The 16,632-nt window shown below is 42.2% G+C and overlaps 1 protein-coding gene across 2 annotated transcripts; it reads right to left on the bottom strand.

Moving 5' to 3' along the window:
• Positions 1 to 58: 58 nt before the first annotated feature.
• Positions 59 to 15,109, bottom strand: LOC135461283 (uncharacterized). 2 transcript variants are annotated; one of them, XM_064738294.1, is made up of 9 exons: positions 15,080 to 15,109; positions 13,089 to 13,248; positions 11,704 to 11,920; positions 10,454 to 10,543; positions 9,988 to 10,059; positions 9,192 to 9,312; positions 5,942 to 6,054; positions 3,784 to 3,865; positions 59 to 462 (listed from the first exon to the last, which is right to left on the bottom strand). In XM_064738294.1, the coding sequence occupies exons 1-9, from the start codon at positions 15,102 to 15,104 to the stop codon at positions 266 to 268; spliced, it is 1,077 nt and encodes a 358-aa protein (XP_064594364.1). In that variant the 5' UTR covers positions 15,105 to 15,109; the 3' UTR covers positions 59 to 265. The 2 variants fall into 2 exon arrangements, with proteins under 2 accessions (XP_064594364.1, XP_064594365.1); XM_064738295.1 differs by lacking the exon at positions 15,080 to 15,109 and adding an exon at positions 14,784 to 14,801.
• Positions 15,110 to 16,632: the final 1,523 nt, after the last annotated feature.

The raw sequence follows: 16,632 nt of genomic DNA, 5'->3' as shown, positions 1-16,632 counted from the left end.
TTGTCACTGATGAGCTAATAGAACAGATCTGTGTTTACAGGTGTCCTTGTTACTCACACAATCTGTTAATTATCATACTACTCCAGCGTGGTGTTACATGAATGACAAATGAATCCATATGTAAACAATGTAACCACATTTTTTGTGGACACATCTTCACTGTTAAACATCCATACAGTGTCAGAGCCCGAGTAGATTTTCTACATGCTAGTTCTGGCTTACGTTCACACCACACCAAGCACTTGTTAGGAGGGCTGTACTGCTGTCATCTTTCTGCCGATGCGACTGCCTCATCATTCAAGTCGGAGTCTGAGTCCTCCAGCTTTTCCTTCTCCTCCCTCACAGCTTCCTCTGTCTTCACAGCTGGCTTTTTATCATGACCCGGCACATAGCCTGCCAACTGCAGCGTAAAGCGCTCTTCTGACGGAGGGCTCACAATCTGGACCTTTGAGATCATAGGTCCTGACAAAACAGAACAGACAAAATAGTCAGCTGTGAGAAATCAACATCAAGCTGTCAGGTTTTCCTGACAAAACAAAACAGACAAAATAGTCAGCTGTGAGAAACCAACATCAAGCTGTCAGGTTTTCCTAACAAAATAGCACAGACAAAATGGTCAGCTGTGAGGAATCAACATCAAGCTGTCCGGTTTTCCTAACAAAACAGCACAGACAAAATGGTCAGCTGTGAGGAATCAACATCAAGCTGTCAGGTTTTCCTGACAAAACAGAACAGACAAAATAGTCAGCTGTGAGAAATCAACATCAAGCTGTCAGGTTTTCCTAACAAAGCAGCACAGACAAAATGGTCAGCTGTAAGGGTGAGTGAGTGAGTGCTTGGGGTTTAACGTCGTACTCAACAATTTTTCAGTCATATGACGACGAAGGAATCATTAGGGTGCATGTACATGTAATGTGCCTCCTTGTTGCAGGACGGATTTCCACCGCTCTTTTATTTAGTGCTGCTTCACTGAGACGACTTACCGAAGGCAAGTATGCCGCCCCGCCCGAGCCATTATACTGATACGGGTCAACCAGTTGTTGCACTATCCCCTTCATGCTGAACGCCAAGCGAGGAAGCTACAACTTCCTCTTTTAAAGTCTTAGGTGTGACTCGATCAAGGATTGATCCTGGATCTACCAGCCCCGAAGCGGGCGCTCTACTAACTGTGCTATCCGGGCCGGTCGTCAGCTGTAAGGAATCAACATCAAGCTGTCAGGTTTTCCTGACAAAACAAAACAGACAAAATAGTCAGCTGTGAGAAATCAACATCAAGCTGTCAGGTTTTCCTGACAAAACAGGACAGACAAAATAGTCAGCTGTGAGAAATCAACATCAAGCTGTCCGGTTTTCCTAACAAAACAGCACAGACAAAATGGTCAGCTGTGAGGAATCAACATCAAGCTGTCAGGTTTTCCTAACAAAACAGCACAGACAAAATGGTCAGCTGTCAGGAATCAACATCAAGCTGTCGGGTTTTCCTAACAAAACAGCACAGACAAAATGGTCAGCTGTGAGGAATCAACATCAAGCTGTCAGGTTTTCCTGACAAAACAGAACAGACAAAATAGTCAGCTGTGAGAAATCAACATCAAGCTGTCAGGTTTTCCTGACAAAACAAAACAGATAAAATAGTCAGCTGTGAGAAATCAATATCAAGCTGTCAGGTTTTCCTGACAAAACAGGACAGACAAAATAGTCAGCTGTGAGAAATCAACATCAAGCTGTCCGGTTTTCCTAACAAAACAGCACAGACAAAATGGTCAGCTGTGAGGAATCAACATCAAGCTGTCAGGTTTTCCAAACAAAACAGCACAGACAAAATGGTCAGCTGTCAGGAATCAACATCAAGCTGTCAGGTTTTCCTAACAAAACAGCACAGACAAAATGGTCAGCTGTGAGGAATCAACATCAAGCTGTCAGGCTTTCCTGACAAAACAGAACAGACAAAATAGTCAGCTGTGAGAAATCAACATCAAGCTGTCTGGTTTTCCTGACAAAACAGCACAGACAAAATGGTCAGCTGTCAGGAATCAACATCAAGCTGTCAGGTTTTCCTAACAAAACAGCACAGACAAAATGGTCAGCTGTGAGGAATCAACATCAAGCTGTCCGGTTTTCCTAACAAAACAGCACAGACAAAATGGTCAGCTGTCAGGAATCAACATCAAGCTGTCCGGTTTTCCTAACAAAACAGCACAGACAAAATGGTCAGCTGTCAGGAATCAACATCAAGCTGTCAGGTTTTCCTAACAAAACAGCACAGACAAAATAGTCAGCTGTGAGGAAATGTTGGGGGCTTGATCATGATTCCTGACAAAATGGCACAGAGGAAATAGCTGTGAAGAAAACCTGACAGCTTTATCACAGGTTCTGACAAAACAACAAAATAGTCAGCTGAGAGAAAAACTTGGGGGCTTAATCATAGGTCCTGACAAAACGGTGCAGTTAACATGGTTAGAGCATGGTTAAAGTAATCAGCTGTGAAGAAAACCTGACAGCTTGATCACAGATCCTGACAAAATGGCACGTATAAAATAGTCACGTCACAAAAACCAGGGGCTTGGACACAGATCCTGACCAAATGACATGGATAAAATAGTCAGCTGTCACAAATACCTTGGTCACAGATCCTGATAAAACAGCACTGATATAATAGCTGTCAAAAACCTGGGGCTTGGTCACAGATCCTGACAAAATGGCACTGCGCAAACTGTGTAAAATTGTAACATTACACAGCTGTCACTGCAGTATATGCCATCAGTGTGAGACACCTTTGAGAAACATCTCCCAACTAATATACCAAAATCTTTTCAAGGTACTCAAATGATTCCTACGAGGAATCAAGAATATATCCTTTTGAAGGATACCTACATGTCATCAGGAGAGCCAAGCCATTATAGCTAATTATGTACCAGAAAGGCAAAACACTACCAGAATTCTGAGGACTGTTTCTTCTGAGCAATATATAGAAGAAAGCCCCAGTATTCCTTTGCTTTTGAGTAAAACTACCAGTGAAAGCTTCGGTCAGGGAAGTTTGGTCAGGAGAAGCAGCAAAGTCTGCTAAGGCAAGCCAATTGCTCACCTGCATTGTATAACAGATGGCCATGTTAAAAATTGCATAACTCTCCAAAGACAGCCCAGTTATGTGTGTGGAGGACAGAAGTGATCAAACTTTAATGGCAAGGCCTGTCTGGAATCCGTGAGTTTCTAGTTACAGTTGCTGAAGGTTAAAAAAATCTTGCTGTACCATGTGACATGTCAAAATTGTTATGCAAAAATTTTTTGTTACATTTACTATAACATGAGTGTTTATTTGGCAAAAGTTATTTTGAGTAGATGAACGTTTGTGAACTTAACATGGAAAGATGTGTCATTATTTGTGCCTCTGAACCACAGCGTGACAGGTAATCAGTAAGTTAATATCAGCTAAAGTTGCCTGTTCTCATGGTAGGCCTACAGTGCAACTTTCTGTTTTACCTGTAGTGATCAAAGACTTAAACTGCCTTATTGGGCAACAAAGTCTACAGGCTTTTAGAAATTGCTGTTAGACTTAATACCATGTAATATTGACAGTATCAGACTGGGACCAATTGTTCAAAAGTACAATAAGGTTAAGCCAGGCTTAAATCTTAATACCAGTCTCAACATAATACAAAGTATATAACACTTTAGTCTGGACTAAAGACTAAAGTTACAACTGTCTCCCAGTGATGTCAGAAAGGTGGGACTTTTTGCTGAGTTAAGATGTGCATTTGTACCAGAAAGAAGATGAATACTTACCTAGCTTTGCAGGCCTATTGGATGACACAGATGTGACAACCTCCTGGAAATTTTCAACAAGCTGTTCTAATGGCATGTTCAACTGCAAGAGAGGATTCATCAAACCTGGCTGTTAAATGGTGACTGTAAATGTTCAGTGTTTAAGCTTATAATACAAAAATGAAGAAAACATAAAGCTGGACACTGTTATTTTTGGTCCTCAGCTTCACTATCTTGTAATTACAATGCCATTTCATGCAAATTTTCCATCAGAACTTTTCGTTTTTTAAAACCGATGTCAGATCGGGGTCACTCGACCAACAAATAGATGAAGAGACTATACACCAGCTCAGCCCCTTAACAAAGGCCTATATGGATCTTAAATTTGAAACAATGGTGTACTTGGAAACCAGGTCTGAATCATATATCTCATAAAATGTGATCAGATGCCTTGGTGTAAGGGAGTAATTCCTGAAACAAAATGTGACACAGACAGACCGACAGACTGCAGATAAACCCCAAACAGATATTTGGCCCCTTCCACAAGGGATGCTGAGCTATACAGTATTTTATTAATCCTGTAACACCACATTCATTCAAGGAGAAATCACAAAATTCCCAACAGTTTAACTCCTCCTTTTTCACACCACTGACCAAAAGGAATCTGGACCTGACATTTCCACAGTTCACATACATGACCAAAAGAAATCTGGACCTGATGTTTCTGAGGTTCACATAACTGACCAAAAGGAATCTGGACCTGATGTTTCTGAGGTTTACATACCTGACCAAAAGGAATCTGGACCTGATGTTTCTGAGGTTTATATACCTGACCAAAAGGAATCTGGACCTGATGTTTCTGAGGTTTACATACCTGGCCAAAAGGAATCTGGACCTGATGTTTCTGAGGTTTACATACCTGACCAAAAGGAATCTGGACCTGATGTTTCTGAGGTTTATATACCTGACCAAAAGGAATCTGGACCTGACGTTTCTGAGGTTTATATACCTGACCAAAAGGAATCTGGACCTGACGTTTCTGAGGTTCACATAACTGACCAAAAGGAATCTGGACCTGTCATTTCCACAGTTCACATACCTGACCAAAAGGAATCTGGACCTGATGTTTCTGAGGTTTATATACCTGACCAAAAGGAATCTGGACCTGATGTTTCTGAGGTTTACATACCTGATCAAAAGGAATCTGGACCTGACGTTTCTGAGGTTCACATAACTGACCAAAAGGAATCTGGACCTGATGTTTCTGAGGTTTACATACCTGATCAAAAGAAATCTGGACCTGATGTTTCTGAGGTTTACATACCTGATCAAAAGAAATCTGGACCTGATGTTTCTGAGGTTTATATACCTGACCAAAAGGAATCTGGACCTGATGTTTCTGAGGTTTATATACCTGACCAAAAGGAATCTGGACCTGACGTTTCTGAGGTTTACATACCTGATCAAAAGGAATCTGGACCTGACATTTCTGAGGTTCACATAACTGACCAAACGGAATCTGGACCTGTCATTTCCACAGTTCACATACCTGACCAAAAGAAATCTGGACCTGATGTTTCTGAGGTTCACATAACTGACCAAAAGGAATCTGGACCTGATGTTTCTGAGGTTTATATACCTGACCAAAAGAAATCTGGACCTGATGTTTCTGAGGTTTACATACCTGATCAAAAGAAATCTGGACCTGACGTTTCTGAGGTTTATATACCTGACCAAAAGAAATCTGGACCTGACGTTTCTGAGGTTTATATACCTGACCAAAAGAAATCTGGACCTGACGTTTCTGAGGTTCACATACCTGACCAAAAGGAATCTGGACCTGACGTTTCTGAGGTTTACATACCTGACCAAAAGAAATCTGGACCTGACGTTTCTGAGGTTTATATACCTGACCAAAAGGAATCTGGACCTAACGTTTCTGAGGTTTACATTCCTGACCAAAAGGAATCTGGACCTGATGTTTCTGAGGTTTACATACCTGACCAAAAGGAATCTGGACCTGATGTTTCTGAGGTTTATATACCTGACCAAAAGGAATCTGGACCTGATGTTTCTGAGGTTTATATACCTGACCAAAAGGAATCTGGACCTGATGTTTCTGAGGTTTACATACCTGGCCAAAAGGAATCTGGACCTGATGTTTCTGAGGTTTACATACCTGGCCAAAAGGAATCTGGACCTGTGCAACTGCCTCAGAAATCCTCTGTGATTTGTAAGACACACCTCTGGCAAACAGTAACATCATCTCTTCAACATTGGGCGACAAGTTGCCTGTAAACATAAAATATGAAACCTCAAATTTTGGGTTCACTGTTGATTCCTACGAGAGTCTGGTAGAATTGTCTCTGGTAGGAACATCATTCCCTACTGGGGCAACAGATTCTTGTTCACACAGAGTAAACCACTCAAATGTTCATGCAGGAAAAACTGAGATGGGTGCCAGTGGACTGCCACCATGGGAGGCTAATTTCTGTAAGGAGCACAATTTTTCAATATCGGGATCAAGGCTTTCTCTTAACTTCAGAACAATTTTTCAAACGACTCAACTTTGCCTGAGTTCATCAGCACACTTTTTGCCTGCAGGCATGACAGAATAAGCAGACTGTAGACATCAGGGAATGTACATAGCTTCTCACTGGGAGTAGGTTCTTTTCTACTGAGGTTGTAAAGAAAAAATTATGCAACTATTCTTCTCATTTTCAAGCAATCACTGTCACGTCTTGTAAACAGACAGTAAAATTAGTCCCCATTTATTTATTTGATTGTTCTAACACCATACACTTTCCGTTGCACAATGACGGGCTGTTTTCAAGGTTTCATCAAGGCCCCAAGAACGCTGACAGTGGGGGAATCCACAAATTCCCTGTCCAAGGCCCCCAGAACACTGACAGTGGGGGAATCCACAAATTCCCTGTCCAAGGCCCCCAGAACGCTGAAAGTGGGGGAATCCACAAATTTCCTGTCCAAGGCCCCCAAAACACTGACAGTGGGGGAATCCACAAATTCCCTGTCTAAGGCCCTCAAAACACTGACAGTGGGGGAATCCACAATTTCCCTGTCCAAAGCCCCCAAAACGCTGACAGTGGGGGAATCCACAAATTCCCTGTCCAAGGCCCCCAAAACACTGACAATGAAGAAATCCACAAATTCCCTGTCCAAGGCCCCCAAAATACTGACAGTGGGGGAATCCACAAATTCCCTGTCCAAGGCCCCCAAAACGCTGACAGTGGGGAAATCCACAAATTCCCTGTCCAAGGCCCCCAAAACACTGACAGTGGGGGAATCCACAAATTCCCTGTCCAAGGCCCCCAAAACACTGACAGTGGGGGAATCCACAAATTCCCTGTCTAAGGCCCTCAAAACACTCACAGTGGGGGAATCCACAATTTCCCTGTCCAAAGCCCCCAAAACGCTGACAGTGGGGGAATCCACAATTTCCCTGTCCAAAGCCCCCAAAACACTGACAGTGGGGGAATCCACAAATTCCCTGTCCAAGGCCCCCAAAACACTGACAGTGGGGGAATCCACAAATTCCCTGTCTAAGGCCCTCAAAACACTCACAGTGGGGGAATCCACAATTTCCCTGTCCAAAGCCCCCAAAACGCTGACAGTGGGGGAATCCACAAATTCCCTGTCCAAGGCCCCCAAAACGCTGACAATGAAGAAATCCACAAATTCCCTGTCCAAGGCCCCCAAAATACTGACAGTGGGGGAATCCACAAATTCCCTGTCCAAGGCCCCCAAAACGCTGACAGTGGGGGAATCCACAAATTCCCTGTCCAAGGCCCCCAAAATGCTGACAGTGAGGGAATCCACAAATTCCCTGTCCAAGGCCCCCAAAACGCTGACAGTGGGGGAATCCACAAATTCCCTGTCCAAGGCCCCCAAAACGCTGACAGTGGGGGAATCCACAAATTCCCTGTCCAAGGCCCCCAAAATGCTGACAGTGGGGGAATCCACAAATTCCCTGTCCAAGGCCCCCAAAACGCTGACAGTGGGGGAATCCACAAATTCCCTGTCCAAGGCCCCCAAAATGCTGACAGTGGGGGAATCCACAAATTCCCTGTCCAAGGCCCCCAAAACGCTGACAGTGGGGGAATCCACAAATTCCCTGTCCAAGGCCCCCAAAATGCTGACAGTGGGGGAATCCATAAATTCCCTGTCCAAGGCTCCCAAAACACTGACAGTGGGGGAATCCACAAATTCCCTGTTCAAGGCCCCCAAAACGCTGACAGTGGGGGAAATCCACAAATTCCCTGTCCAAGGCCCGCAAAACGCTGACAGTGGGTGAATCAACTAATTTCCTGTCCAAGGCCCCCAAAACGCTGACAGTGCGGGAATCCACAAATTCCCTGTCCAAGGCCCCCAAAACAATGACAAAGAGGGAATCCACAAATTCCCTGTCCAAGGCCCCCAAAACACTGACAGTGGGGGAATCCACAAATTCCCTGTCCTAGGCCCCCAAAATGCTGACAGTGGGGGAATCCACAAATTCCCTGTCCAAGGCCCCTAAAACGCATTCCCTGTCCAAGGCCCCCAAAACACATTCCCTGTCCAAGGCCCCCAAAACGCATTCCCTGTCCAAGGCCCCAAAAATGCTGAAAGTGGGGGAATCCACAAATTCCCTGTCCAAGGCCCCCAAAACGCTGACAGTGAGGGGAACCCACAAATTCCCTGTCCAAGGCCCTCAAAACACTCACAGTGGGGGAATCCACAAATTCCCTGTCCAAGGCCCCCAAAACGCTGACAGTGAGGGAATCCACAAATTCCCTGTCCAAGGCCCCCAAAATGCTGACAGTGGGGGAATCCACAAATTCCCTGTCCAAAGCCCCCAAAATGCTGACAGTGAGGGGAACCCACAAATTTCCTGTCCAAGGCCCCCAAAACGCTGACAGTGGGGGAATCCACAAATTCCCTGTCCAAGGCCCCCAAAACACTGACAGTGGGGGAATCCACAAATTCCCTGTCCAAGGCCCCCAAAACACTGAGAGTAGGGGGAATCCACAAATTCCCTGTCCAAGGGCCCCAAAACACTGACAGTGCGGGAATCCACAAATTCCCTGTCCAAGGCCCCCAGAACGCTGACAGTGGGGGAATCCACAAACTCACTGTCCAAGGCCCCCAAAACGCTGACAGTGGGGGAATCCACAAATTCTCTGTCCAAGGCCAGGGCTGAACTATGAGAATGAAAGCCAGGTGTCAACTACTCGTCTATAAACACCTCACAATAAAAACAGTAGCACGCAGGCAGTTTTACATGAAGACGCCTCCTGGTTTTCTGACGTTATCAAGTCCTTGGTCCTTGGAAGTACAGCTGAACACTATCAATTCTAACCCGCGGAGTAACACATAACCTTCCCTTGACAAAGCTAACCCCATCAATGTGAGACAAAAGGCAGTACACATACCCTTCTGAATAACAGGGAATCTGTCCTTGAGTAGAGCACGGATAGGGATGAGGTGAGTTAGCAGATCTGGTGTACACAAGACAAACTCAAAGTCCTCCAGGGTTATGTCCCCTTGTTGCACCTGAAACAATCAACGGAAAACAGCCTTAAATACACAGGTCCATCACCTGCATGTACATACTGTCTAAAACTAAGAGACACCCCACATGACAAAGATCTACTGTCATTCCTATAATTGTTTTACAACTAAAATTCACAGGAAAGCACATGTATTTTGAAACAAAGAAAAGACAGATGTTTCTTCTAGCTCTAACTCCATGAGCGTGTGTAGAACTCCAACCATGCCAACTCTAGATATGACAAAATTTTAATGCTTGTAATAAATTGATCATTTTTTTTTCAAACACATGGCTCACATTACAAAACAACTTTTATACTTACAAGGGCATTTAAACAGTCAGTAAGCTGTATTCACACAATGCTATTTGTCAACACATCAAATTTCGACTAGACCGGACAAACAATATTTTCATACAATTTGTAGGGTTCAACAAATTGCACAATGAAAACATGGTTAATGAAATAGTGCTTCTCCGCTCTTTTGCCTGACATGACAAATTCAGAAGAGTTGATACAGCTTTACCTTCCTAGTTATCTCCCTTGAGCGCCTCACTCAGCTGGAATTTATCCCGCTTGAGTTATAGCATGCACAAGACTTTTAACCTTTCACACAGCCTACTTTTACATATAATGATGCTTCTGCAAATCTAAGTGAAGGTCAGAGTCACAGAGTTACCGATTGTATTAATTCTGTTCCACCAGCTGCTATAGCTCCCATTTCTAATGCTTTCTGTTGTTCTTCAGATTTCTGAAATAACACAGAATATTAAAAAAGGGTGAGAAATGCTCTAGTGAGAATGAGCCGATGATAACGCGAGACAAAGAGTGTGTGACAGACTGTGAAAGCTATGTACAGATTTTCTCCAGAGACTTTTACTTAACAAGGAAGAAAATTACATGGACACAGAAATCAACCATGATATTCTTTACTGATTCAGTCTTTTGCTGTATTGTAACATACAGGAAAATTACTGCTCTGGTGTTAAAACGCATTCATACGGATTTCCTCAGGCTCCTTCCCTTGTATCTAACATGAAGTAAAATTACTGTTGTCTTACAGAGTAAATGGAACCCACACATTCACAGCTACAATAATATGTTAATTTTTAAGCTTAGACTTATTATTTCAAATTTCATCTTACCTCACAAAATACAATGCACCTTTTTTCTTGCTGGTCTTCAAACTGGTGTGGAACATGGGCTGTACCTCTCAACTGACTCATGAACTTTGTCTGTAACAGATTCCGTAGTTGATCACATATAAATCATCTGTAACTTTGTCTGTAACAGATTCCGTATTTGATCACATATAAATCATCTGTAACTTTGTCTGTAACAGATTCCGTATTTGATCACATATAAATCATCTGTAACTTTGTCTGTAACAGATTCCGTAGTTGATCACATATAAATCATCTGTAACTTTGTCTGTAACAGATTCCGTATTTGATCACTCATAAATCATCTGACAATTTCCGCTGGATCATGCAGACAAAACCGTTAACACTGCACTATTCTTTGATCAGTTTCTAATTATTTGATCTATGTATATTGAAACCTGGAGTTCAATAAATGGCAGAGAACAATTTTTCAAGAGGAGGCAAAAAAAAAAAAACAAAAACATAAAGCTGCACTAATTAAAACTTAAACATTTCTGAAACAAAGTTCCATCATGTCCCATTCTCACTAGTTTATTGTTGGAGAATGATTTGAAATTCAAGGGGCATAGCTCCTACAAACATAACACGCCGTTCATAACTGCATACTGACAATCAATCAGTGAAAACAAGTGGCACAGATCTGCATTTCTGAAGAAGTTTTTTTTCCAAGTTCAGCTTCAATACAATAATATGTAGAAACATCAGTAACACCTCATTATGACCAGGTAACTTATGAACTTTGAGCAATTATCACATGTCTAATCTGGTGGTGTGAATTTGACTGAAGAGCTGTATTTCAGCTGAGCTTTGATTCCACTGTCCACAGAATGGAGAGCAACATGATGTTAAGCACCAAGCATACATCTTAACACACACTAAACCAAACACAATGGAAGGATGTCAACTTAGTATTATACTAATACTGTACTTGATGGACTACTCAAGAATAGAAACATTATGCATGCGAATAATAAGCTGTATCATTCTATGCCATCCTTGTGTGGGTATATTTATTGTGATGTTCAAGTGGAATGTCATGCCAAAGACACCAGTCATGAAGTCCCAGTGAACACTGACACCAGGTTTATCACACCTGGTTCACCTACATGTAGTTGCCACCTTTCAAGTCTTTAAACATGACCTAACTTTGTATCAAACCTGAGTATCAAACCTTCCTGATCACTGAGACAGCAGATCTTATCTTCCTGGTCACTGTAGACAGCAGATCTTACCTTCTTGGTAGTAGTCATGTCTAACATCATGTCTGTATAGATCAGACTATCCTCACTGTCCAAAATCTCTGGTACAGCATACTCCCTATGTCGGATAATGGCATCTTCTAGCGTGAGCTTGGGTTTAGGATAATACAGGCGAATCCATACATCATCTGTAGGGGTTTTAGTCCTCCATGCTGGACTGTCTGTACCCCTGGTGTCCTTGGGTTTACTTCTACAGAAAAAAAAAATATTATGACTATTTTGCTGAATAAAGGAATCTCTTCTCTCACCATGCAACAGAAAGTTTGATATTAGGTTATTACATATAATTATAATGTTCACATTAATGCCATGCTCAAAAATACTTCACTCATACATGTACATTGACCATCGGCGCAATGGGTGGAGCTGACCATCGGCGTGATGGGTGGAGCCGGCCATGGGCGCGATAGGTGGAGCCGGCCATGGGCGCAATGGGTGGAGCCGACCATGGACGTGATGGGTGGAGCAGACCCAGGGGGCAATAAATGGAGTCCTCTGTTGGTGTGATGGGTGGAGCTGACATTGGGCGCGATAGTTGGAGCCGACATTGGGCGCGATGGGTGGAGACGACCGTGGGCGCAATGGGTTGAGCCGACCATGGGCATGATGAGTGCAGCCCATTGTTGGTGTGATGGGTGGAGCTGACCTAGGGTGCAATAAATGGAGCCGACCGTCAGCGCACTGAGAGGAGCCGACTGTTGGTGTGATGGGTGGAGCCCACTGTCGCTGTGTTGGGTGGAGCTGACTGTCGGTGTGATGGGTGGAGCTGACTATTGGTGTGAAGGGTGGAGCTGACTGTTGCTCTGATGGGTGGAGCTGACTGTCGGTGTGATGGGTGGAGCTGACTGTCGGTGTGATGGGTGGAGCTCATTGTCGGTGTGATGGGTGGAGATGACTGTTGGTGTGATGGGTGGAGCTAACTGTCAGTGTGCTGGGTGGAGCTAACTGTCAGTGTGATGGGTGGAGCTAACTGTCGGTGAGATGGGTGGAGATGACTGTCGGTGTGATGGGTGGAGCTCATTGTCGGTGTGATGGGTGGAGCTAACTGTCAGTGTGATGGGTGGAGATGACTGTTGGTGTGATGGGTGGAGCTGACTGTCGGTGTGATGGGTGGAGCTAACTGTCAGTGTGATGGGTGGAGATGCCTGTTGGTGTGATGGGTGGAGCTGACTGTCAGTGTGAGAGAGAGCCACAGAGAGAGCATAGTGTGTGTATGCTTTACTGTTAACACTCAAGTGACCTCCACTATCCACCACATGGGAATCTCCAAAACATCGCATCTGTCTGAGCCATTACAAGGAAAGATAAATCTGGAATGAGTATGTTGTACATCAGATTTTATCCTACAGGATACCTACTGTATGGACTGTTTCCTAGATACCCAGGCCTGGTTTGATTCCTTTTTGGACTCATGGGGAGCTCGGTATCGCTGGGTTTTCTTCTGTTTATATCGCAACTGGATGTAGGTGACAGTGTGTTGTTCAGCCCATTTCAGACTCGAAGTACATCTCAATAGCCCTAAAATAAGTCAAACGCCAAAAGATTAAACACTACATTGTCTCCGGACTTCATCAAATACCAGGTTTCCTCCACCCATAAAACTGATCGTCATCATATACGGGAAAAATTCTTCAGTGTAGCTTTAAACAATAACCAAATGAATAAAGAAATACTTCTTTTGGTGATTTATTAAAGACAGAGCATATAAGCTAAACTTGTTAAAGCTTCAAAGCTGATAGAGTACATGACACACCAACTGTTTCATTTATTTATTTATTTGATTGGCGTTTTATGCCATACTCAAAAATATTTCACTTATACAAGGGTAGGCATTATGGTGGGAGGAAGGTTGCTGCCAGACCTTCCCACATACACAACATTGTTTTAGTGTTGTGTTATATTTGCTATATATTTTAATGTGATACTTAAGTATAATACTTAAATATCACATTAGCAGGCCGTTTAGAGCATCTCTGAGCAATGTTGTGCTTGCAATAAATCAACAGACGAAAACGTAAGAAACATAAGTGTCTGCAAACTTAAGGCCATGGAGACATATTTGATGCATACGTGAGAAGGTCTGACAGAAACCTGCGGATGGTCATGGGTTCCCCCCGGTCTGTGCCCGGTTTCCACCCACCATAATGCTGGCCGCTGTCGTATAAGTGAAATATTCTTGAGTATGGCGTAAAACACCAATCAAATAACTAAATAAATAAATGAACGTATTTGATGGGTAATTCTTGTCTCCATCGCAGTGACATACGTCCATTTTTACACAAATTTACATCACTCTACCTTGTGATAGCACCCAAATATTACCTACTGTGTAACATACTATATTTTCCAGTAACACCATGCATACTTCTCAGGATATCGTTTCCTGTTAATGATTTGTCTATACCTGTTTCTTTTATCATTGTCTGCTTGCCACAGATGCCAACGAGTTTAGTGACCAGATTTCTTGAATAGATAAATCGGCAATTCAGGAGTCTTGCGAGTTCATGCAGGCTTGGACAAGACAAGACAGGGGCTTTCACAAACTAAAGGAGCAATTTTACAACAGTTGCTATGTGGAATGTACATCTTGCATAGTCGGGTCTGCCTGCTGAATTGTGCTGTAAGCAGCAACTGCTAAATTACATTTCTTAGCAACATTAGTTTGCGAGAGGCCCCATCTTATGCCACCTAAACCTGTGAGATCTTGTGACTGAGATTCCGAAATGCTTTCATGCGATTTGTGCGAAAAAAAAATGAATTACAGTCAGATCACCCTCTAACCAGTACACCATCTATATATAATGCATGTTCAAGCTAGTGCCATGGGCACTATATATATATACATACATACATATATGTGGCCGATAAATGTTGCCAAATGTTGCCATTGTAAAATACACATTTTCAGATTATTTCTGGACTTTGAAGATTGTAAAGTGATTGCATGTTAATGTGATTTTTGTTGTATAAAGAAATGAGCACAGTGTTCTTGCTGGAGGTCGTTTTGATGGAAACCCAAAAAGAATTTCATTGAAACTAGCATAACATATTACCAAACTTCATTACTAGCTTTACATCTCCCAGCAAGGTTACTGGAGACAGCAAACTAAAACAGTATATCATTCAAAAAGGGCTGCCCTGGGAAAGCATCTTTTACTAGAATAATGCTATGTTGTTGTTGCTGCTGACATATCATGGCAAGGTAGGTGGTATTCACGTAATTTAAATTACGTTATTATGTTTCCACTTATTCTGACAGAAATGTATTACTGAATCACTTATTCCTGTACATTGAAAGCGTACAGAAAAAAGCTGGCATTGAAGTACGCATGCAGAGCATTCAAAGTACCTCGGCATGCCATGGAAGCCACCATTTTGTTTCAAGTCACTTCCGGTTTGAGAAACGGGAAGTAGAATATCATCCAGTGAGATTTCGTTTTACAATAAAGCTTCTCGAAGCGGCAGCCATACTGTCTGAATTTAGCGGTGGAAGAGAAGAAAAATTCTTAATGTTTACAGCTGCTTAAGCCACATTGAATCATAATTTGTTCGATAGGAGTCCTCAATGAAGGTAAGGTATTTATCCAGCGGTCAGGGAGTTGACCGTATGTCAGTAAAGCTAGGCAATGTGCCTTCGATGATCTGCTGATCTCAGCAGCTGATGAGTGATGGTTTGGCATATAGAGCTATGCACACACTGTTTTGCACCTGTGCATGAATTAAAACATTGTTTACATTCACACCAGAGTACAGAAAATCGGGAAAACTCAGAAATGTTATATATGCTATTTATCATATGGAGCAGTGAAATCCTGTGTGACCGAAATAAGGGTGACAGCACCTAGGCGCCTACCCTGTTTATTTTGTTTGTCCAATATTCAGCACGCAGAGTGTAATTAACCTCAGAATCTGTATAGTTATTGGGTAGAGAGTGTACAGATTGGCATCGTCCTATTAGACATTGTTCAAAATTTCACCCCAGACTAAGGGCTAATTCAATTCTCATGCCGCATTCAACATAAATGGCAATGTTGCATGTAGATGTAAGTGCTGAATGTTTATTGAAGTTATTTACGGAACTAGCAAAGTAGACTGCACCATGGTTGATTCTCTTCAGTGACAGGTACATTGAAAAGACTTTTCGCATCTCCTTTCATTCAAGTCCCAATGTGACTATTAATAATTTCCACGAAGTGCTGCACACAATATGTAAACTTTTTTGTATTCCTGTCTAAATCATTGTTAACCCAACCAACTGGCCGCTGTTGTTACAAGTTCAAATCCAGCCTTGATTTACTCCTGGCACACTTTTGCCTTGTGTAAAGGAAATATTTTATCACCTTGCAGCAGGTTTTGTTTACAAATGTCAAGATGAAACACTATTTTGTGCTTTTCATGGAACTATAATTTTTTTAAATTTTACTTGAGTAGTTGATCTCTTCACATTTTTGACTGCGAACAAATTAATGCTGATTTTTCTTATACACCATGTTCCTCAAGACATTTTGGTCATTTATTCCCTCTGTTTTTGAGACATTTATTTCTCGCTTACTTTTCAACATACGGCACTTATGTAGCTGAATACATTTAAAGGCTAAAAAAATTGTCCCACAATTTTTTTATCACCTTTATAGTTTCAAAGATATTAATAAAGGTCAGGAATATCAAAGTTTTAAAAATTTTTGAAACATTTGACTGTTTTAACTTTAAATGATCACTAAAAATACCGAAGATGAATCTGCCCGACTGTTTTTTTAGTTTAAGTAGTAAACTATCCAGCTGGACAAAAAAATTCTGGAAAAATTTTTAAAAAAAAAGCAATTTGAAAAACACTGAAATGAAAGTTTAATGTGCGGTCTTTTAGCTTTATATAATAGCTTTATAAAATATATACATATGACT

This window comes from Liolophura sinensis, chromosome 1 (genome assembly GCF_032854445.1).
Source record: "Liolophura sinensis isolate JHLJ2023 chromosome 1, CUHK_Ljap_v2, whole genome shotgun sequence".
In the NCBI taxonomy this organism is placed as follows: domain Eukaryota; kingdom Metazoa; phylum Mollusca; class Polyplacophora; order Chitonida; family Chitonidae; genus Liolophura; species Liolophura sinensis.
This window is presented reverse-complemented; position numbering and strand designations above follow the sequence as displayed.

Bases quoted from the DNA above. Each gene is read 5' to 3' on its own strand.
- LOC135461283 (XM_064738294.1), bottom strand. From the start codon at position 15,104: ATGGTGGCTTCCATGGCATGCCGAG. The intron at 9,313-9,987 runs GTAACTCTGTGA...TGATTGTTTCAG, and splicing joins GAACAGAATTAATACAATCG to GTGCAACAAGGGGACATAAC. The intron at 3,866-5,941 runs GTATGTAAACCT...CCTCTCTTGCAG, and splicing joins TCCAGATTCCTTTTGGCCAG to TTGAACATGCCATTAGAACA.